Genomic DNA, 22,083 nt, shown 5'->3' with positions numbered 1-22,083 from the left:
GAGAAACCTGTGTCGGCTCATCCTGAAGGACAGCACAGATGTGAACTGAGCTTTCATGTCTTCTTCCTGCTTAGACAGATGCTGCGAGCTGCACCGAGATCCCCGCCTGTCTTCCCGAGAGAGGGGAGAGAAACTCAGTGAGAGCTGGCTGACAAAACGTCTGACAGTAAGTTTGAATTAAATTATAAATGCTGGCTGTTCAGAATGTGTGTAAGTGCACATTTAGGATTAATCTAATCCATTTACTCATTTGCCTTGAGAAAAATCAGACACAAAATGCAGGTTTGAAATACTGGGAGTTTTATTTAAAAGCCATCCATGTGAGCATTTCAGGGTTGACATGTGTTCAAACCAAAGTACGCTTTTTAAAATTCACAAGCACAGAAAAGGATAAAACAAAATGCAGCATGCAACTTCTAGTACGTGTACAACATTCAAGTACCAATGAGCAAACATAACACATGGAGAAACAGTGCAGGAATGGGGTGTTTCTGACATACATGTCCTTTAAAAATAAGACGAAAGGAAAGCACGATGACGTCTTCTGAGCGCGTGCAGTAAAAGAGAGCAGAGAGAAACAGTGGATACCTCCAGCTGTCTAACATGGCTTCCTTTCCTATTTTCTATTATTATTATGGGTTGGATCAATAAACCACTTCTTACAATTGAAGATAATGTTGCTACAGGAAGTAATTTGACTGATGTTGTGATGCATTCCTGGTTATGAGGTCTGCTGCACTGCAACGTGACCAAGGCATAGAGGCAGCCATTCAACCTGATTACAGTGATATAACATTGGTTTTGGCACTTTGGGATTGAAGATAAACTAAATGGCAACAGGTAGTGCAGTTAGAGAGTCAGATTGGGAGAAAGAGCCTTGGCAGAGGGGTGGGGGGGGGGGTTTGGGTTTAGAAACGGGCACGGATTCTGTCCAGCGGATCTGTCTCCCACATTTTAAGGTCCCACGCCTGGAACCAGCCAGTGAAAGTCGGAGGCTCTGCTCCCTGTTTGATGGTGGTGATGGGAAGTCCTCTGCGACCGGACGGGTCTGAGTCCACGTAGTCTTTAGCTGCATGACAGGAAGTAGATAGATTTAAAAAGGCAGACAAGTCTAACAGAATGACTTTGCAGAAAACAGGAAATTTAAACGGTGAACATGCAAAGAACTGTATCCTTTGACAAATCCAGCAGATACAGCAACACATAAATTCATTTGGAGTTGTGTGTTTGGCCTCTTGACAAATGCTAGTCCAATATTCACAAGCTCAAACTCCCGAGGGAATGTCTGGCACTTTACCTGCTAAATGTCCCCTACATATTAACTAGCTAGTCCCTAACTTAGTCTGTCTGCTATTTAGTGCTGGTCAGGTAGTGTTACTAGCATAGAGTCGGTTTTAAAGGAGCTTTTATTGTGAAAAAAGCTGCCTGCTGCCACTAAAACCAAAACTATAAGCCAAGAGGCTAAAACTGCTAATGTTCAGGGTTTTTCCTGTATGAGCATCAAGTTTTACATAACAAAGAATACAAAAATATTGATAAATGCAAACTCAAGATGTTGCTGCTTAAAGATTTTCATTTATATAGTCACTATCGCTAAATGAGGTCTTTGCGTTTGCAGTATATAGTATTATTACAGACTGGGTGTCTGTGGCGACTTTTGCAGAAAAAATCACAAGCAGCGCCAAGTTAGGGACGCGTTTTCCATCAGCCAGCAGTGGTTGGTCTGCCAGAGAGAGTAGACGGAGCTAAGAGACTGCATTTCCGCTCTCTGCAAGTGTTGCGAGTAAACAGTAATCTACTATGGCTGAACAAACAAAGAAAAGATGGATGACTACAGATACAACTTCAACAATAAGTGAAAATCCAAAGAAAAAGAAACAAATTGGACGCTCAGATGAAGCAAACAGTCTAAAAAGGAAAGCGACCGTCAGCCAGGAAAATCAAGAGTTACAACCGGAGCCAACCGTGGACGTCACACATGCAACACTGTCTGGATATCTGGGAAGTGTGCTCCCACAATTACCGTTTATCACCATAGGTGCCGCAAAAGAGAACGAAACTGAGATCTTCGAGATTGCAACTTTAATATGTAGCTACTGACAAGTAAACAGCAGCAATATTAGGACAATTTTTTGTCTCACTCTCTGTGAGTGTTATGTATTGGGGTCTACATGGTTTTAAAACTAGAGGGTGGCAACCTGGAAAAATGCACCCAGCGAGACAAAAACCCAGGTAACAAACTGCCCTGATAACCTCATTCACCATTAATAAACTTATATTTGAGTTAAAATGTCTAATGTCAAGGTTTGACAGACACACAGAAGCATAAGGAATTCTCACAGTCTACTGCACAGCACACAAAGACGTTAAAAATATAATCTGTGATGATATTAGATTTTGTTTACCTCACTGAATCTTGGTATTAAAGGCTGGCGGTAGTGCTTTAAAAAACAATTTCTATTATTGTTAAGTGCCTTCTGGCAGCAAGTATCTAGAGAAAGGAATTACAATCTGAGTAGTACTTTTGTTTTTCCTTTAGACTTCAATGCAACAAACCTATTTTGGGAGCTCCAGTCTTCTCCTCTGCATTCGCTTCATTGCCGACCCAAAGGAAGATCTACAGGGAGGAGGAACACAGTCACTCAAACAGCCTGCAGATATGCACTTTTAAATGTAGGAATGCCTTTATCTGGTCGCTGGAGTTCTGCCAGCTCTACTGATGATGTCAGAGAGCTTATCTCACCTGGTCCCAGGTATCCAGGAGCATGACATCATCAGTGGCCAGGTCGGACTGAGTGAAGTCTCCGGGTACTTCTTCAACCTGAGACAAAGTGCAGAAGAAAACTCAGACCGACTGTGTGTACATGCTTTAATATAACACACTTTTCCTCATCTGCAGCATTTAAACCTTAATAACAGTAACAAATCCTCCTCTTATCACTTGTCTCGACTCACAATCAGGTTTCCGGTTTTGTTGGAGCAGCCAAACAGTCGTGGGGGGTTGGCCATGCTCTGCAGACTCTTGGAGGTCTGATACTCCTTCTTGCCTCCCAGAGCGGACCAGAAATCAGCTGTGAGGGAAGAAAACATGAAGAAACAGCCATTAGCTTCAAGTAGATTGTCCCATATATGGTGTCTTAGTATGGTGTTTTCTGAACAGGAAGTGAATCACTTTCTCTGCCGAGGCAGCTGCAGCTCTTAGTGCAGGTCAGTAACATGATGCATCAGCTTTGATCAAGTTTAATCAAAACCAGACCTGTTTTTTTTTGTCCCTTCTTTGGGGTAGAAGTAATAAGTAACAATCTCGCTGGCCTAATACTTTCTCCTTTCTCTTCTCCTTTCTATCACAAACATTATGTTGGTCCTCGGAGGACACCCACCTGGCTCCTTGCCCTCTGACACCTGGCTGGGACTGCCCCCCAGGAAGCCCCCCACATGCTTGGCAGCCTGCATCTCCTCATCGCTGGCCCCGACGCCGCGCCACACAAACAGGGCGCTCGGGGATTTCAGCACAAACACGTCGTTGGTGTTCAGATTGGCAGCAGAGGCCTCGACCTGAGGAGACACACGTGGACAGGTGAGAGGTGGACATCAGAAATCTTTAGTGACCTACAGGCCCGTGTGGGGGCAGATAACTCACCTCCACAGCCCGGGTGGCGCGGCTGGAGCTCTGCCGGATGTGGAAGAGGCGAGTGCTGCCGGGCTGAGACTGTACGCCTTTGCGTGACGTTCCTCCGCAGTGGATGATCATGGGTTTGCCCTGGAACAGGCTCATCAGGTGTGGGGGCTCCTGACCCTGAGTCACTCTCACCTGTGGAGGAATCATTAAAAATGTCAGGTTTTGTGGCTCTTTTAACCATTTTATTTAATCCTATAATTTAGAGAAAACTGTACAAGGAAGGAAATTAAGTGGAGAAAGAAATAGTATCTGAATGTAAACGATGCAGCAATTATTTCAACTACATCCTGATTCTGAGGCCAAACATTCTGTATGTGAGTATTATCAAAAGTGTGTCTTTAAATGGACTTACTTTACGACAACATTACTGAATACATTCTATACATCTTAACATCTTTAGTTGTATTTTTCCTACACTTGAGACTTTCTGCGTGAACTTATAATCGATCATTGCCCCTAAGCTGTACTGCAGTTGTGTAATCCATCAAAGCAAAATTCACAACTGCATTACTTTTTGTCAGTGTAAAAACATTTTTAAAAATACAGTTTAAAGCTCCTGTGAGGAACTTTCAGTTTGTGTTGATTTTGGCGCCCCCTGTGGACAAAGCCAGACCTCTTATCTCTTTACTGATTTTGTCCTGCACATGCTTAAGTGGTGGTTTTAAACAACAAATCTCATCCTGCTTTCTTTAACAGTCATATGTGTCACTCACTTTAAATTTCTCCCCTGAATTTAACGAATTTTGTCTTACACCTACCCCTGTCAGCAGTTTCAGGCATTAAAATAACTATATAGAAATAATCAATGTTGTCGCTGATGGTCTGGTTTGCGTTTGTAACTCATATAGTAAGTAAGTAATCACAATAAATTTCAGTCTGTCTCATAACCAGTGAAAAACTGCTCACAGGAGCTTTAAGTCCAGACTCACTTAAGAAGTTACAACAAAAACTGTAGCTGTGACATAAAATAATGCACTCCTGTTGATCACTGTCATAAATTTCACATCTTAGTTTAGGTATGATCAGCACCATGCAGAATAGAACCAAAAAAAGTTTATTCAACTCTCTGAAACACAGCAGCACAGACCTCCACTGCCACCTCATTTAAAGTACATTAAATGTATAGTATATGGGCTGAAACATACAAAACACCGATAAGGTAATTTATAGAAAAACATTTTTACATGAGGGGTTGCTTTGTATTAATCACAGAACTTTTTCCTGCTTTGACACGTACAGTATGGGAAAACATGGACGACTACATTTGTCTGATAGCAACAATTTAATTAAAAACAGTCTTATGTAACTGATCAGGTTTTGAGTTGAAGCTTCAAATTTCTTTTGCTAATGCTGCAGAATTTGTTGGCTTGTTGGAAGTATGCACAGCACGGAGGTGCAGTAGTTTGAGTGGTGTGGTCAAAATGAAAATACAGTGACGCTGCCCTCTGCTGGCTGTCTGAGGTTGGTTGTTTTTCATAGCAGAGAGTAAAAGTATGGTCTTAATCAGCTGTGACCCATCCTCTGTAATAATTAGGTTTCAGAGATTTAAGAAGTTAACACCTTATCAGCACTATAAAGGCACAGTGCTGCTGTCATGATGCTCTTTAGTCTCTGTGAGCTACTACAGTCTTCATTTGTAGCATCTCAGAAAACAGCTTTGTTAAGTTCTGTTCAAAGATTATTGAGTGAGAAGTTAAAGTTTTATTGTGAAAGTTTCAGGCTAGTTCTCAATTTTAACACCATAGCTGCAACTTCTTACTCAACTTCCACACCTTTCATCATATTCAGAGAACTCAAGAAACCTTTGTCTGCTCATGCTTGCCTTAAACATAATTGCTTTTAATGATTCCTTTAATACTCCTGAAATCCTGCAAAGTTGAAGCTTTATTTTGTCAGGGATTAATAAGGGACTGTAGAGACTCTGGGTTTGTTTTCATATGTGACGTGAAGGTGAGCGGTGCGTCAGTGTCGAGCTCTGACCTGAACCGGTGCTCCTCCCATTGAGTCATCCAGCTTCACTGTGAGGAACGCCGAACCCGCCAGCTCGTCCTGCGTGCACTTCAGCCCCTGCCTAACACAGTAACACACACACACACACAGTCTGTCATTTACAGCCGCGTATGTGCTCATACACAGGGCGTGGCGGGTGATGTGTGTACACGCTCTGTTACAGCTTGTAGTTCACACTGTATTATGCAAATTATATCGAGCACACATGAATTGACTTCTCTTTACCCACCAGGTGTAGATTATGTGCTGCTCACGGCCCCCCAGTCTGTAGCTGTAGAGGATCAGGTAACAGTCTCCGCCAAAGAACTGACCGTAGGAGGAGGGATCCACTGGCACCTTTTCGCCTTTCTCAACGCGCCAAATCTAAAAGTCACACCACAGCAGGTTTTGTCCAGATTTAGTCACTTTTTTCTTCTATAATGAGCTTTTAGAAACTTTTAGCGCCCGTCCTACCTGGACTTTGCCCTTGCCATCGTCCACCATGCCGTGCTGAGCTGCCATGGACTTGTTGGAGTGCAGGGTAGAGGCATCGAAGGGCACCTTCTCCACGTTGGCTATGCGGCCAATGCTGTAGGCCTTACTGGGACCTGTGGTCTCGTGTTTGTCCTTCCAGTCGCTGAAGAACTGCTTGAACAGAGTTGTCTCAGCTCCTGCAGGAAGCACTTGGATCTGTGAGAAAAACAGGACAGGTAGGAGGATTAGCCTGTTTAATGACATGCATCTTTGTCATGGCTTTTTCTGTATGAATTAAAATCACTGCTTTTCTGCAAGACATCGTGTTTTCAGTCAGAGAGATTACACATTAGTAAGGTTTACCTGTGTCTTGCTGGAGTATCCCTTTTCTGAGATGAACTTCTGACCCGTTGACATGGCTGATTTACGCTCTGACAAGTTGGCCTTGGAACCTGGTTGAAGCCAGATAAGACATGAGAAGGCTATTATTCACAAAAACGTATCTATTTGATTCTCCTTTGTGCAAAAGGAGAAGGCCTTTGTAATAATCTACCTAGTCAATATTATCTTCAAAGAGCATGTTTATAAGTTTGTGCTAAAAAAACGGCGATGAAGACAGCCAGGAAAGCTAATAATGGGAGTTTGTTCAACGTAATTTTCTGCTTTGCTATTGAGTCTGTAATGCTGTTGGCACCTTTCCAAACAAAGATGGTCTTGTCCACTCCGTTGTCCAGGATGTAGCACTCCTCAGGAGACAGCATGGCCTGTTTAAAGGGACTGGACCCAGCCACGGTCGTCGTGGTCATCGTACCGGACGCATCGGAGATCTACGAAACAAAGAGAGAGTATTTTGTTCCAAAGGTTCTCAGCTAAATGAGGACGTCCACAACAAACATACCTACTTGATACAAAATCCTAACTAATTTTATCATATTTTCGCATGTCTTATTTATCATTCCACATCACAGCAGTGCAAACCTGATCACATGAGCTTTAAGCGAGGAATAGCAGCAGGTGACGTTTCACCAGAATCAGAAACTTTGTAGCTGTGATGTGATGGTGTTTATCACTGTGACCTGCTCATGAGCACCACTGACTGGTGATAAACTGTACTTATAAGAGCACGACTTGATTGATTTAACCACACGTCTACTGATGGCTCCCTTTGTCATGGTTCTAACTCTTGATTTTCCTTGCTTTCCTTTTTAGACTGTTTTTTCTTCATCTGAGCGAATTGTTTCTTTTTCTTTGGATTTTCACTTATTTTTGAAGTTGTATCTGTAGTCATCCATCTTTTTACTTTGTTTGTTCAGCCATAGTAGATTACTGTTTACTCGCAACACTTGCAGAGACCGGAAAAGTAGCCGCTTAGCTCCGCCTACCCTCTCTGGCAGACCAACCACTGCTGGCTGATGGAAAACGCGTCACTAACTGGGCGCTGCTTGTGATTTTTTCCATGAATGTCGCCACAGACACCGGGTCCATAATAATACTATATACTGCAAATACAAAGGCTTTCATCAGTGGGCCACAGGCTCAATCACCATTGAGTTACCTCATTCGGCGATAGACAGAAACTTAACAGACATTTAATTACATGAAAAAGTTCCATATACCTTCAAATGATGACTCTCCTACAGTCAGAATTAACAGCACGCTCTTATTATCAGCTGTTATAAATTAATTGTGATTGTTGTTTTCATGACTCACCATGTAGAGGGCACCCTTCTTCTTGTTGGAGGTGTCCACCTTTTCGTCGTCCTGGGTACCCGGGGCGATGTCTGGTTTGGGCCCCAGAGCCTGCACAACCAGAGGAATGAGTCATTGTGCTCCTCACTTCAGTATTATCACTTTTACTTCAAACTAAATTAGTGATTTTTTTAACGCAGATAAACACACAACAACCTTGAACCTCGTTTTATAGACTTTTTACATCTTTTTTCTTACATAAAAGTAAAACTTAATCAATTTTAAACATATAATCTGTGACCCATCCCCCTCCTCTCTCTCATTAGGCCTCTCTGGAGTTTACCCTCCTCTCATGTTGTAAAGGAAGTGTTTACAATGCCGCCTTGGCACACAGTTGCCACGTGAGCAGCATGTTACAAAGGACCACATTGTGTCCACTCGTTCCCACGCTGACTAACTCAGCAGCCGTAAAATGCATCAAAAACACCATCGGGTTAAACCTTCAAAGTGAGGCCGAGATTCATCAGGAGGAGGACAGGGAATAAGGAAAACATGTGCGTGATTGTGTCACCTCTATGATTGCTGCCGGCTCTTCCCCCTCATTCACGACATGCAGTTTGGCTCTGCCGTTTCTCTCGTTGTCTCTGATGTCGATGGTGATCTGAGCGGCCTTCAACTTCTCAAAGCGGTTACACTCACTGCCGCACCACTGATACACGTCCTGCAGGAGAGGGAGAGACAGGAAATGGCAACAAAAGTTATAAACATTAAGACTTCGATCCTGATAGATTTGTTGACAAGCATGATGACTGTTTGTGAAAGCAAGTATGGTTTAAAACTACAAGTCCCAGATTTTGTAGGCAGAGAACAGCTGTTTTTTTTTAAGAAATATAACAGAAGACCAGCTGGTGTTTCGATTTACAGTGCAGCCATGTTAAAAATAAAAAGAGGAACTATTTCTTCTCTTTACATCTGATTGTGAGCTACCGAGATCTGGTTTATAAGTGATTGAATATTGGCTTTGCATAAATGAATGCTGCATCTTTCTAAACCCCTCATGCTTGGGTAGGACCCGGGAATGGGGGACCCCATCACAAACAATGAAAGTGACTGGATGTAATACATAGAATGCCTTTTGCCACAGAAAGACTCTAAATACTATTAAAAGTGGGGTTTGATGTCACTAAAATCTTATGGGGTTGTAACTTTAAGAATCAAGCATTAACCCTTTCAATAAACACATTTATTACTGTGCAGATATATGAAAGTATAGTCCTCAAGCCATGCCGTTATCACTATAACAGACTAGTTATAGGAATACATTATATGGAATAATCAGATATATGTTAGTTCACCTTGCCCAGGTCAACAATGAAGCAGTCTCCCTTGTTGAAGCTGGACCAGCTCATGTCCACCTCTGTGGCTCTGATGGCCCTGCGACCCTTGACGTGCAGCAGGCGCTTCACGTTCATTTCATTGGTCACCACATGCTGGAAACCTGAGGCCGCGCCCCCTTTCTGTAAAAAAAACATAAACCAAGGAGGTTATAAACAAGGGAAACTTTCGCTAAACTCTCAGCTTCATTTGAAATGTGTACATGAGCACAGTTAAGGGAAGAAAAGGGACTTTATGTACATGATATGAATTATATAATCACTGTATGCTCCACTGAGACGTTTGAGGCAGAATGTGTGGAAAAAGATGATTTTACGACACACATAGCTCGACATTTGCAGCACAGCGAGGGTGAAATGAGTTTTACACAACACGGTAAAACCTCAAAGCACTAAAGGCTTTAAATTCCTCTGCCAAATAATGAGATAAACATGAATGATCCTATAAATCACAGCCATTAAACCTTATCTAATGTGGAATAATGAAACTAACATGATGCCTGCTTCTGGAAAAGAGGATCATGTCTGTTCTATGCAACAGTCCTGTACCTTGGGGACCGGATTTTGTCGCAACGTGCCGTCCTTGGTGAAGCCAGTAAACAAAACAGGAATTTACAAGACATGCAAATGCAGCACAGCAAATGGGAAACAGATGAGTCGTAGAAAAAAGGTAATTTGCCTGCTTGGACAGACGCTGTTTGATGGGATTTTAAACCTGTTGAAACTAAAGCTGCGATAAAGCCCTGTAACTTCATGTGAACAAAACTAAGAGGGACTTTCCTGTCCTTGAGGGTTTAGCATTTACCACATAGGCACAGAGTCTGGTTAGCATCTGGAAGAGCGACTTTTATTCAGGCCTCAAGACGGAAACCACATCATGCTGTTTGCTCCTCTCTCAAGACAGAGGCAGTAAAATGTTCCATAGCAACAATGCCGGCTCTGTTTATTCCAATAGAAGGATTGTTTCACCAAAACTATGAGAGATAATTTGGTTTTCTTCTTTCTCTTGCTCTTTTTTTTCTGAAGAACATTGTTAGTGTGTGTGTGTGTGTGAGCTTTGTCTCTGCACATGTGCAGAGCAGAGTTTCCAGCCTCAAACCTTACGAAAGCAGTAAACAGGAATTTACTCTAATTATAGTAGACTGAAGCCAGAAGGGGGTTTGGATGGTTTTCATGGCAATGAGAAACAGACGGCTGGTTAAATAACAGAAGTGGCCCAGCTTGTGTCTTCAAAATGTCCTCCTTTGAACAGGCGAGGTTGCCACAGTCACAGTCAGACGGTCAGACACACCCTGTGAGTGCGGTGGGTGATGTTTTCTCTCTCTGAACTTCAGACTCATTAGCTTCACTGCACGGCAAAGTTCATGGATTCTGACAATCATTAAACCCTGCCGATATATTTAGTTCAGAGAGACTTCTGACAGATTGCACTCCATTTGTGTGCTTTGGGAACTTTCACAGTTTAAGCTGCAAAATATGCATATTTTATTGAGTATATTTATGAACTACAGGCTGGAAACATAATAGATAAAAGTTCCATTACTACAAAGTTTGGTTTTTCATCCAGTCACACTGCTGTTTCTACTTGTGACCACTCATCACATGTTGCAAATCTGTGAAATCTGAGAGGACTATATAAAAAAATGTCATTTTGCCTTCTGAAACCGTTTCTGTTTAATTTTTAGAGGCCTAACGATGTAAAGCTGTACATTATAACAAAAGAATCAAGAATGTGGCCATGCTAGCAGCTTTGTGAGGCTTTACTAAGGCACAACAAGACAGTAAGCTGTATGCTAACATGCTAATATACTTACAATGAAAATACTAACATGCTAGCGTTTAGCATGTACAATGTTAGCATGGTAGTATTAGCTAATTAGCCTTATTTAAATCATAGGACTACGAGGAATATTGTTAAACAAAGTATTGGACAAATTACAAACTTTACTAGATGTTTCTACATCTTTGTTTAGCATGTTTAGCATTTGTTAATTAGCCCAATTAGCAACTCAAGGTATGTGCAGGAATTTGACTTACAAATTATTGGACAAATCAAACTGACATTAGCAATTTGACATGACGTTGTGTATGAAGAACAATTTTAGTTTAGTGTATTAGCATGCTAATATTTGCTAATTAGCCCTACTTAAATACAAGGACTTTGCCAGAAAATGTTTTTTAAAAGTACAGTTGTTGGGACATTTGATTCAAAATCACAAACGTGAGCCTCATCTTTGTGCTAGAGTTACATCCTCTGGAGATCATACATTTATGTAAAAGATGTCATGGCAATCTTATAGTTTAGGTTTAGTTTAGAGTCTATTGTGGAGTTGACAAAACTACTTGACTGACAGGAATACAGAATGGTAACAACATCCATTAAGCCACACTGCATCATGGCTAGAAAGCACATACCAGAAAAAACACCATTAACCATATTTTGTGCAGAAGATATTAGTTCCCTTGAGATGATCTTGCAACCCCGATTGGGATTTTGAGTACTTTTATTTAGACAGTGACAACAACTGTCTTTTGTTGTCTCTGCTGTACTGTGAAGCTTACCTGGTACTTGATCCCTGACTTGAAGTACCCCAGAAAGGTGTTGGATTCAGAGTTCTGCAGCTCCCTGAACTGCACAGGACCACCGCCCAGGAAGTCATCCAGCTGCGAGGAAAAGATGGCCGCCGCTCCACTCTCATCCTGTGAACACTCGTCCCCTGCAGGAAGGAGACATTTTCAGTCTTTTTAACACTGAAACAACACCACATTAACGTCAAATTTATTTCACATTAGCAGAGAAAGCTGCAGCACTTTAGGTCCTGCAGTGACCTCACAGGACCTCTGAGTAATAGCTGGAAGGTTTGAATCACTTTGACCACATCTGCAGCAGAGGCTCTTTGTATCCTGTTATTACTGTCAGATGGCACACAACATGGGTGAATCTCCTCCATAACTTTGCATGACTAACATTCGATCCCAGACAGAGGGATTAATTATGTCCTGGTGTTATTTCTACTGAAAGTTCTTACAGAGTGTTTTAGAGAATAAAAAAGTCTGTGTGCTGGCACAGGACGAGAATTGGCTGAAAAACGACAAACATCACGGTGCCTGTCTCTGTGGCCTGCGGGGGTTTTTCCATATGTGAGTCATGCAGTGGTTTCTTTACGGTCCCTTTTTCTTTTGTTATGTAACTATTAGTTTTTGGAAGAAATTTTGGGGATCAAGAGTAGAACGGTTTGTTCTGTACAGACCTGAAGCGAGTGCAGGCAGCACAGAGGGGGAGCTGTGAGGAGGAGAGGAATTTCACAACCTGGTGTGACTTCAAGAGTTGAACATTTCAGTGACTCATACAGCCGAGGAGATCAACCGCATCTGATTTATCGTCACTATAAAAACAGCTATAGTGTAATGCAAAGAAAGTTTCTGACTTTAATAATAATATTTTTTTACTTTTATCCACTTTTACTGTAACCCAAGAACACATCACAGTGTCACAATAGAGTCATATGAGGAGCCCACAGTGTGTGCATGTCTCACCCAGCCACATGTGTATGTTGTATGAGGGAGCCTGGGTGGTGTGGAGCAGCAGGTAGGCGTCCCCGGTGTAGAAGCTGCCATACAGAGCTTTAGGAACCGGCTTCAGGTCCATGCTCTCGATACGCCACACCTGCAGGCCCGGCTGCTTCCCTGCACTCACGAACTCCCGATGAGAAACCATGATGGCTCTGAGAGGAAGACAGGGATGAGACAACGAAAGAAGGAGGATGAGGAGACGCAGGAGAAAGACAGGGAGTGATTTTCATATCTTTGCATTGCAAAGCTTTGCTGCAAATCGAATCTTGTAAATCATAACAAAACCTTAGGACACATAGGAGCACCTATAGATGCAGAGAACAATGACATAAAGATACCAATGAAATAAGAGGAAGTGTTTTTTTGTTCATGAAAATGTTGTGGTTCCTGAATGGTTTTTTTTTTTTTAAATTGTGGGTCACAGCAGAGACAGTCAAACCCACCATGGTTATAAATACATGTGTTATCGTTACAGGAGGCCTATTACCATATTTGGACATTCAGTGTATAGACCAAACCAGACAAACTAGTTCTCAAAGCTGTAATTAAAGCTGCCATGTGCAGTGTTGTTGCTGCTCACTCATCAGTTGATATTACAGATGCATTAGTCGTTGGTCTTACATTAACTGTATGTCATTGCCAGGCACACCCTTCCTTGTTTCAGGAAATATATTTAAGTTGTGTTACCTGTTATCTGTTTATGGCTACTTCATGGGCCATGATTTCACGAGAAGCTCAGAGAAAGCCATGACATTGGAAGGATGCACTTTGAACCACAACTAGTAGATATTTGATCCTTAAAAGGCCTTCCAATGCCACATATCATAAAAGAGATAACCACTAACCACACCTGACCTAGTGAAAATATTTTATGATTGTCTGAGCTGATATGGAGCAAAAACAAAACGTAATATCCCTGTATTATTAATTCTGGCAACTTCAATAACTGTGCACTCTTCAGCACCAGCCATTAAATAAGATTTTTCAAAAACATAAACCTTGAATCATGATGATACTTTAGAGATTATGCAGATTTCCCAGATTACACCAGATTAAAACCAGATTACAAGTCACTGTGGCAGCAGGATTATTGCAGCAGGGAGTTTTCAAATGTCCACTTCCTCACTCCTGTTGCAGCTCAGAGCCAATAATTTACCCTGTTTTATTGCACTGTTACTACGTCCTACACATGGTGTTTACTTTTCCTTTAGATATTAAAGATAACATCAAATTAAAATCCTGCATTCACTCCAGCCACAGGTAATCCAAACAAACACCCATCATCCCCACCACCTGACGGAGTCATATGTATTATACTGGAGTGTGTTCAGCTGTGTGTGCGTAGCATCATGTTTCAGCTGGCACAGTAAAAACACTGCAGAGCACTTCCTGTAACAGGCTGATCAATAAATGCTGCATCATGGACAAAATGTTCAGACCACTTAAGATGCATGGAGGTTTTTCTGTCTGGAGCCTGATGCGCTGTTAATAACACGGGTGTGACGTCATATTGATCCATTCTGCGGCTGGGAAGATCATCTGTAATGAGAGACTTCATCTAATCTCTGTTTTCCTTCTCCTGACTGATTATACGGCTGACTGATGGGATATTCTCATTTATTTAAAAGGAACATTGCATTTGTAAAGGGAAAAAAATTACAAAACAAAAGCCTCTTCTCTCATATATTTAAAAGGAAGAGTGCATTGTGAAGAGGGAAAAATTCATTTACTCGCTTTAATTCAAAGTAATATTTACTATTTGCACAACTCCTTTTTTTAGTATTACGTAACATCCAAACTACTACTTCCTGCACTTCTATCGCAGGTTTGAGCGCTCCAGTTCACTTACAAAATAAAAGCACACAATAACGGTAGTATGAGAGTATTTCCCCCATAATAAGCAGAGCAATAGCGTGTGTTGCCATACTAAACAGAAACGCTTTGGTTCCTGTGTTTTCGACGCTTTCCCCGGCTGCTGTGACTCAGACAAGAGAAATGGGAATGACGGAGATTTTCCACATCTGGAAATCCTCTCACTTCAAACTTTACAGTCGTGAATTAACTTAAATTGCGAGCAAAAAAACCCGAGCTACCATTAGCGACTACTTTATCTAATGAGAAATCCTGCACGATTAAAAAGCATTCGTATGTCAAAGTCCAGAAAGTGACCAAATGTGCGTGCATGTCGTGTGAAAAAGTGAACTCACAGTTTGCAGGATGAATCACACAGAAGAGAGGAGCAGAAGTGCTGATGGAGGCTGAAGATGAGGGAGTGAGCTGAGAAAGGAGAGGTTTTATGTTTTAATGTGAAGTACAAGAGGAGGAGGAGGTGGGAGGAGGAGGGAGGGTTGGGGCTGGTCTGTTTGAGGGGGTGAGAGAGAGATCTGATTGGTCGAGAGGAGCAGCAGAGATAAAGATGCTTCTGTCAGTCTGTGTGAAAGAGGATTTCCTCAAAGATGTCTTTAAATTTGCTGAGATAATTCAGAATTACACTTGATTTTCTGTCTTTTTAACATTTCTCTTTCAGTGCCGCGTGGCTCTTCACTCTTTGCTGTTTACAGTGAAGGTGTCAAAGTGTTCAGATAGGCAGGGACAAGGTTCATCAAGCCAGAGTTTCTTCCTGAAGCAGCGCTTCAATCAACAACGCGTGTCTGTCTTCGGCTTAGACGGATGGTGTGAACGAAAAAATATCAGCGGGGGAAAGGTGCCTCCCTTTGATTTCCTGCCATGCACCGTTTCCTAAGTGGAAAATAAAGGAAACAGGCTGGCACTGGCTGCATGGAAAAGCTTCAGACAGATTCAGAACGCATCCATGCAGACAGTAGACACCTTAAATAGCCTTAAGAATGTTGACTTTAACGCCTGTGTCTCGTATAGTCAGACAGTGTTTACTACAGCTCTGTCCTAGGCACAGAACCTGCTGTGCAGCAAACACCAGCTCAAACCTGAAAGCATGTTTTCTCACAGCCTGCAGTCACACCCAGCCTCTACTACTGAACACTCACTCTCCATTTTCTCTTCTGCAGACAGTTTGTTTGTTTTTGCCTCAGGTTTGATGAGAAACATGGCTGTTTATACTTAAATGTTAAGCACACATGGAGGACAATGTGCAGCCTGTACGTCCTGCAGAAAGAAACACAGACAGAAGCACGGACATAAAGAAACAGCTAAATGCAAGGGCTATTTACAGTGAATCTGGGTTGACTGCAGTGAGTTTTTAAAGTGAACTGGGCATGTTTGCTCACAAGTTCCAGTTACACTTTGTGTGAAATATGATATGCCATATACAGCAGCCCACTTCTGCTTTAATCTGATGGACATAGAGTAGCAGACTACACGCTGGTGCAGTACAGAACAACAAAATCTGCTTGTCAACATGATGCTGCTGATTCTTTTTAAAGTAAGAAGTGGGTTGGAATGACAAACTGTTTTTCGATTGCAGTTTCGTCACAAAATTTCTTGCAAAACACAGTTGAAAACTGTCATTTATTCTTATTGTTTGTGTGGACGCGTGTGTACATCAAAGGATCCTTAAAAAGATCTGTGCCACTGTCTTTGTTTTACACCATCCATCCATTTCTGCATGTAACTAAGTTCACATTTTATAAAACATACATTATTTTAATAACTTAATCACTCTGGCCTCAGTAGATAACACTGGTTCCAGAGCGGCTTATCATCAAACAGGATGTGACATGCAGGCCGAATGTCTGTGTGCCGCGGCCCCATTGTGCCACACGCTGACAACTGACTGATGCACATCCTCAGTGACAATACGACCAACACAAAATGGATTAGACTCCTATAACCAGAGGCTTACCCCAGGAGAGGGGAGAGGAGGTCAGTGAGGCAGATGAAGCAGAAATGAATGAACATGTTCACACAACGTCCATTCTGACATTAGCTCAGGGGGACGCTTCAACGCTATAACAATGTCAAATGCTGCTTTCCAGGTTGTAAGTCGTATAAATGTATCTGGTTAACTGGCAAATCTTCACTGCTTCTTGATGATCAGAAAACAAAAAGACAAAAAACAGCAAAAAGGTCTGGAAGGGAAATTTGCTCGCATTTGGCTACGGTCAGACAACAGCTACGATTAGCATTCACCTACTTAGGGTTAGCTAGAAAGTTTCCAAAAGCTACTATTACCTTTTGGTATTGAAACACACTACAATAGAAAATGCGTACATTTCTAACTTACATTGTGTTAGAACATGAGAGTTTACTTTAACGTAATGTAATCGAGGAAATGGTTGAAAGCTAACATTAGCATAACGGCAAATACTAGGAAATAACTGCATTTGAGTTTCCCAACGGGGGGAAAGTTAAAATTGCAGTATGGTAGTGTTAGTGTTACAAATTCCTAGCTATCATCATATGAAATCACAGTACTTCATAGTTAATGTAATATCTGCTAGGAAGTGGCTGCCTCTAACATTAGCTGTTGTCTCATTGTGGCTAACGGGTGGTCCTACTAGAATATATCACTGTTAGCTAGAAAGTGGCAGAAAGCTCAAATTTGGTAGCATTACACTTTACAATAGGAAATGTGTAAATTCCTAGCTAACATTATATTAACACTAGGAAGTGGCTGAAAGCCAGCATTAGCTGTTATCTTACAGAAGCTAATTGGGTATTAAATGTGTTGTTTTATTTAATATGGTGAATTTGGCTTCATCAGGTTTCCCTACAATCACTCTTATCTTGCTACTTGTTTCAGCAAACAAACACTGAGCAGAAACTGTTGGGGTCAGCTAACCGCTGACCACAAGTGTCCGTCAAACCACCAAGCCAAGGTCTCTCTGTCCTTCTGTCACCATATAAACGGTTACTAGGATACCCACTCCCCCCCTTTCACAATAAAGGTTCAGTTTAATGAGGGAAAGGTCAGAATCTGCAGCTTGGTGATTGTGGAGCCTTGTGTGGGAGGTGATAGCAGTGACCTTACATCAATGTTGGCCCGTAATGGTTGTTTTTTAATCGAGTCAAAGTGCACGGCCCCTCCTGAAGAAACACACCTGTACAACACGAAGTCCATGAAAAATCAGAAATGTTATGCTACATGGCAACTATTTTTAACTTGTATAGAAATATAAAAGTCAATGTTTTTTTTTAGGTTTGTACTATACACTCCATATTATACTGTATTCTTATTTATTGGAACATTTCATTTTATTGTATTGTAGCCTATTTATACTTTTTTAAAATTTCAAATCATATTATTCTAACTTGTTATATTCTATTGTATTTTTTGTGTCTTACCAATATATTATAGATGTGCTCTATTGGGGGGTGACGTTCTGTTAACTCTTATATCTGTGATGTGCAACATTTTGTGTAACTTAAAATACAAAATTAAAGACCAGACTCCTCCTAAAGAGAGTACAATCAATCTGTAATTACTGCAGAACTCTGTTCTTGTCTTAAAGAAGTTAGTATTTGGTTTTTGTTAGCATTAATTCAACTTTTATCTTGTTAAACATGCCAGAGAAATCGAAAAGCTGTTGCATAGCTAGTGGAACAGGTTGCTACTGTACTGTAGTCCTCCTGGGTGTGTGTGCAGTCAGATTAGGATGGCACGCCTCCTTTATGACATTTGTCACCTTAAATGCTCTGAAGGAAGCTGATATGCATCAGTGCAGATAACCTGTATTGTTCAACCGTTTGACCAAATAAAGACTTTTAAGAGATTTAAATATTGAAGTCAAACTAAAATCCATCAAATCTTCTGACTCTGTTGTGACTCTGCTCTGTTGCATTAACAGCTCAACCCGCTGAACCAACATCCTGATGTCCATGAGCAAACAAGGGCCTCGTAGCTTTGATCGTAGCATTATTACTTTATTGTTGGTACAAACACTGATGAACACTGCTCGCCAATGTGTTGCCTGTGGTTAACGCGTGTGCCAGACAGCCCGCGCGTGTGCCTGCACCAGTGTGGTTAACATCTATGAAGCACACGGGTCTGGTTTCTTGCAATCCTTGCAATCACTGAGTGCTGTGTTTTGTGCAAAGCATGCTGGCACACTCCCTCACATTAAACTGGTAGTTATTAATCAACTGATAGAGCCAGGTGTCTGTTACATTAGAAGGTGTATTCAGACCTTTTACTTAAGAAAAATTGTAATATTGCAATGTAAAAATATAACAGGTTCCGCTGTCTAAATGCTACTTAAAGCAATAGTTTGGCTTTTAGGAAATATGCTTAATCATTTTCTGTTGGAAAGTAAGATGCAAAGCTCCATAGCACTCACAAATCTGTTGTTTTGCAGCTGTTTATTGAGGGAGGTGTTCACCATAGTGGGCAACTGGCTGAGAAGTAGCTCCGGTGGAAGGAAGACGGAGTTATTGATAAAAGCTCAGCGGGAATTCGACATAAGTGAGAAAAGCAGTTAGCCCCCCGGTTTGTAGTTTTTTCAGGAACACCTCAACCTCAGGTTAGCTGTTCCTGCGACAAGGAGCTAAATCTGGGCTCATCATGCACAGCACGTCTTCCTCGTTCTTCCTCCATCTGTCTAGCTACCCCGCAACGCTACGCAATATGTAGTTACAGCGAGCAGCTAATTAGCTTAGCTTGGAACAGACTACAGCCGCTTAAACTAATTATCGTGACGGGTTGAAAACATCATGACTAGGGATGCATGATATTGGATTTGCCGATATACCGATATTTTACAACCCTGTTTACTGATTGTCGAGTTTGATACGGATATATTGGGCACATAGCCTAATAGCAGAGTAGTAGTTGAATTGTAGTTGAATTGAAATCATGCCGATATTCTTTATGTACAAAATGCCATATTTATTCAGGAGTCATCAAGCATTTACGCATTACCAAAGCATTGTTTTATGGGCGTAAAATATCGGCAGATATGTCATGTATCTGTCGTAATCTGAAGATACCAATAACCCCTAAAAAGATCATTCAAAGTGAAGAAGCTACAGAAAATTATCATCTGAATGTGCAGTTCTTGCAGACTTTAAACGCCATTAAAGCTAATTTCAGATGAAATCCCACTGTACACTACCAGCACCAAACAAGGGCCAGCTGGTGGGCTTAGTGGAGCATTTCAAGCTCGAGGAGATTAAAAACTTGGCTAAAAGAGGCTGAATATTACACTTAAATTTATCAGGTGCTCAGAATTATCATTGAAAATAATCCCACCATTAAGCACGGGTTACACTGAGGGACTGCTTAGAGGCAGACCAGGAAACAGGAACACTAGTTTGTTCTCTTCAGCATTGACTCACAGTATCATTGATGAAACATTGGAGGTTTTCTGAGGGGAAACATTATGTTTATTGTTTCTATTGCGCAATAAACCTCAAATAAATATAGAAAAAGTGATGTGCACAAGCATTTGTGGAGATATTCTAACATTATTTAAAGATCTATTGAATACAGTCCAAGTCTTTTTGGAGACTTGCAGCTATTTTATGGAGTCTTTAAAGTTCTAACTTGGAGTCTCTCCATGATATTTAAAACTTAATAAAGTATCTGAACATTTCGTTAAGGGAGATCCAGAGTAGAGAGTCTTATGATGTTATCTAAAGAAAGTCAGGGGGGGAAAGTGGGTTTAACTCAGAAACCATGTGACTGAAATCTCATCAGCTGATTCCACACTAAAGTGAGAACTGCGTTTTTTGTGAGAAAAACATCTAATATGGCAGAACAGTCCAGACTGTTGGGGAGACAGATTGTACTTAGGAAGTTTCATGAAGGAACTAGAGCACAGCTTCATGGCATGCAATTAACCACTGAGTGAACCACATCCTCCAAAGTGAAGAGCAACTTCTCATAGAAACTCTGCATGAGAAAAACAGAACATGAAGACGGAGATTGTCCGTCAGCACTGGAAAGACATCTGACCCCCGCCTCATGAGAGTGAAGGACACGAAGGCCGGTTTGCGGTCTTTTTTGTCTCCCGTGGCAACACACACACACACAGCCATAAACCCTCTATCACACACAAACACACACATAGAAAGAGAAAACCACCTATAACCATAGAGCCCTGTGGTAAACAAAGTAAATATGAACAGCCCGGCTCGTGTGTAGACAGGAAATCACTCAGTGACATTCGTCACGTTCAGCAGGTCCACTGATGGTCTGCCTGCCAGAGCAAACACTTTGTATCATCTGTAACTAAATTAAACTCACAGCTGAGACTTATTTCTGTCCTTCTGCTGTATTCATGAGCTCAAATCTGTAGAGGTCTTAGACTGATTACTTAGCAGAGCGGTTGAAGGAAGAATGTATGTATAAATAAAACATTATATTGATTATATAAAACGTTGGTTTTCTCTCTGGCTGGAGGTAACATTATGCAATAATTTAGCTTAGCTTAGCATAAAGACTTAAAACAGGGGGAAACAGCTAGCCTGGCTTTTTCTCAATGTAACAGAACACACAAACCAGCACCTCTGCAGCTCAAACAACACGTTATATCTTGTTTGTTAAATCTGTACAAGAACATGAGTGTAAATATTAAAATGTGTGGTGTTACTGGGGGTGATGCACTGTATCAGGCTGTTTTCTTGCTGGGTGCAGTGACTTCCTGCAGTCTTTGTTTCCACTGTGAGGTTGCCAAACAACCAGTGGACAACTTTAGAGCTTTGACGGTTTGACAGACCCAGGCCAGCTGTTTCCCCTTGTTTCCAGTTTTTTTTATGCAAAGCTAAGCTAACTTGCTGCTTGCTGTAACTTCATATTAAAATAATGAACATGAAAGTGGCATAAATCTTTAGCTATAAGTAATGAAAAGAGAGGAAAAGGGAAATCAACCAGGTTTTGGACAGATGTCCTTGTGACTGAGAAACCGCTTGACTTTCCAATCAGATATGTTGATAAAAGTCCCCTAACACAGACTTTGTGGCCCCCTGACCCCTCAGGTTACATCCTGCAGATAGCAGTGTTGTACAGATCGGATTAGCAACAGAAAAGTGTCACAAATACTTTTTAAATATGTCAAACAACAGAGGATAACTTTATTTTATCTATCTATAAACTCGTTCAAAAGCTAAAACTCTGACAAGTACAAACAGGCTACGGGAGTCAAACTCTGTTTGGCTAAATGTTTGTGTTATGTAATCCACATCCAGAGTGCCAATTCCAATTTAACCGGCTTCAGTCTGTATTAGAATCAGCTCGACCCCCTCCACGCTCCTGAGCCAAACATTCCTCCCTTGGTCGGGAAGCTGCCAGTTGTTCTGGAAACACGAGCCCACAGCCTCCGTGAGTCTCCAACAGCCTCCAACAGCATGGGAACATCCAGACAGATGTTA

At 41.4% G+C, this 22,083-nt stretch overlaps 1 protein-coding gene across 1 annotated transcript; it reads right to left on the bottom strand.

Moving 5' to 3' along the window:
• Positions 1-283: 283 nt before the first annotated feature.
• scinlb (scinderin like b) lies at positions 284-15,095 on the bottom strand. The gene is made up of 17 exons (XM_069684258.1): positions 15,006-15,095; positions 12,763-12,950; positions 11,788-11,942; positions 9,187-9,348; positions 8,403-8,552; positions 7,853-7,942; positions 6,837-6,969; positions 6,506-6,594; positions 6,143-6,358; positions 5,919-6,052; positions 5,660-5,750; positions 3,641-3,811; positions 3,381-3,555; positions 2,956-3,071; positions 2,744-2,821; positions 2,557-2,617; positions 284-1,069 (listed from the first exon to the last, which is right to left on the bottom strand). Exons 2-17 carry the CDS (start codon positions 12,941-12,943, stop codon positions 909-911), a joined length of 2,163 nt encoding a protein of 720 aa, XP_069540359.1. The 5' UTR covers positions 12,944-12,950; positions 15,006-15,095; the 3' UTR covers positions 284-908.
• Between the last annotated feature and the right edge of the window lie 6,988 nt (positions 15,096-22,083).

This window comes from Semicossyphus pulcher, unplaced genomic scaffold, assembly GCF_022749685.1.
Source record: "Semicossyphus pulcher isolate SPU_LCO1_2020_fin unplaced genomic scaffold, fSemPul1.0.p SCAF_7, whole genome shotgun sequence".
Lineage (NCBI taxonomy): Eukaryota > Metazoa > Chordata > Actinopteri > Labriformes > Labridae > Semicossyphus > Semicossyphus pulcher.
The sequence above is the reverse complement of the archived record's forward strand: the minus strand, read 5'-3'. Positions and strand labels throughout refer to the sequence as shown.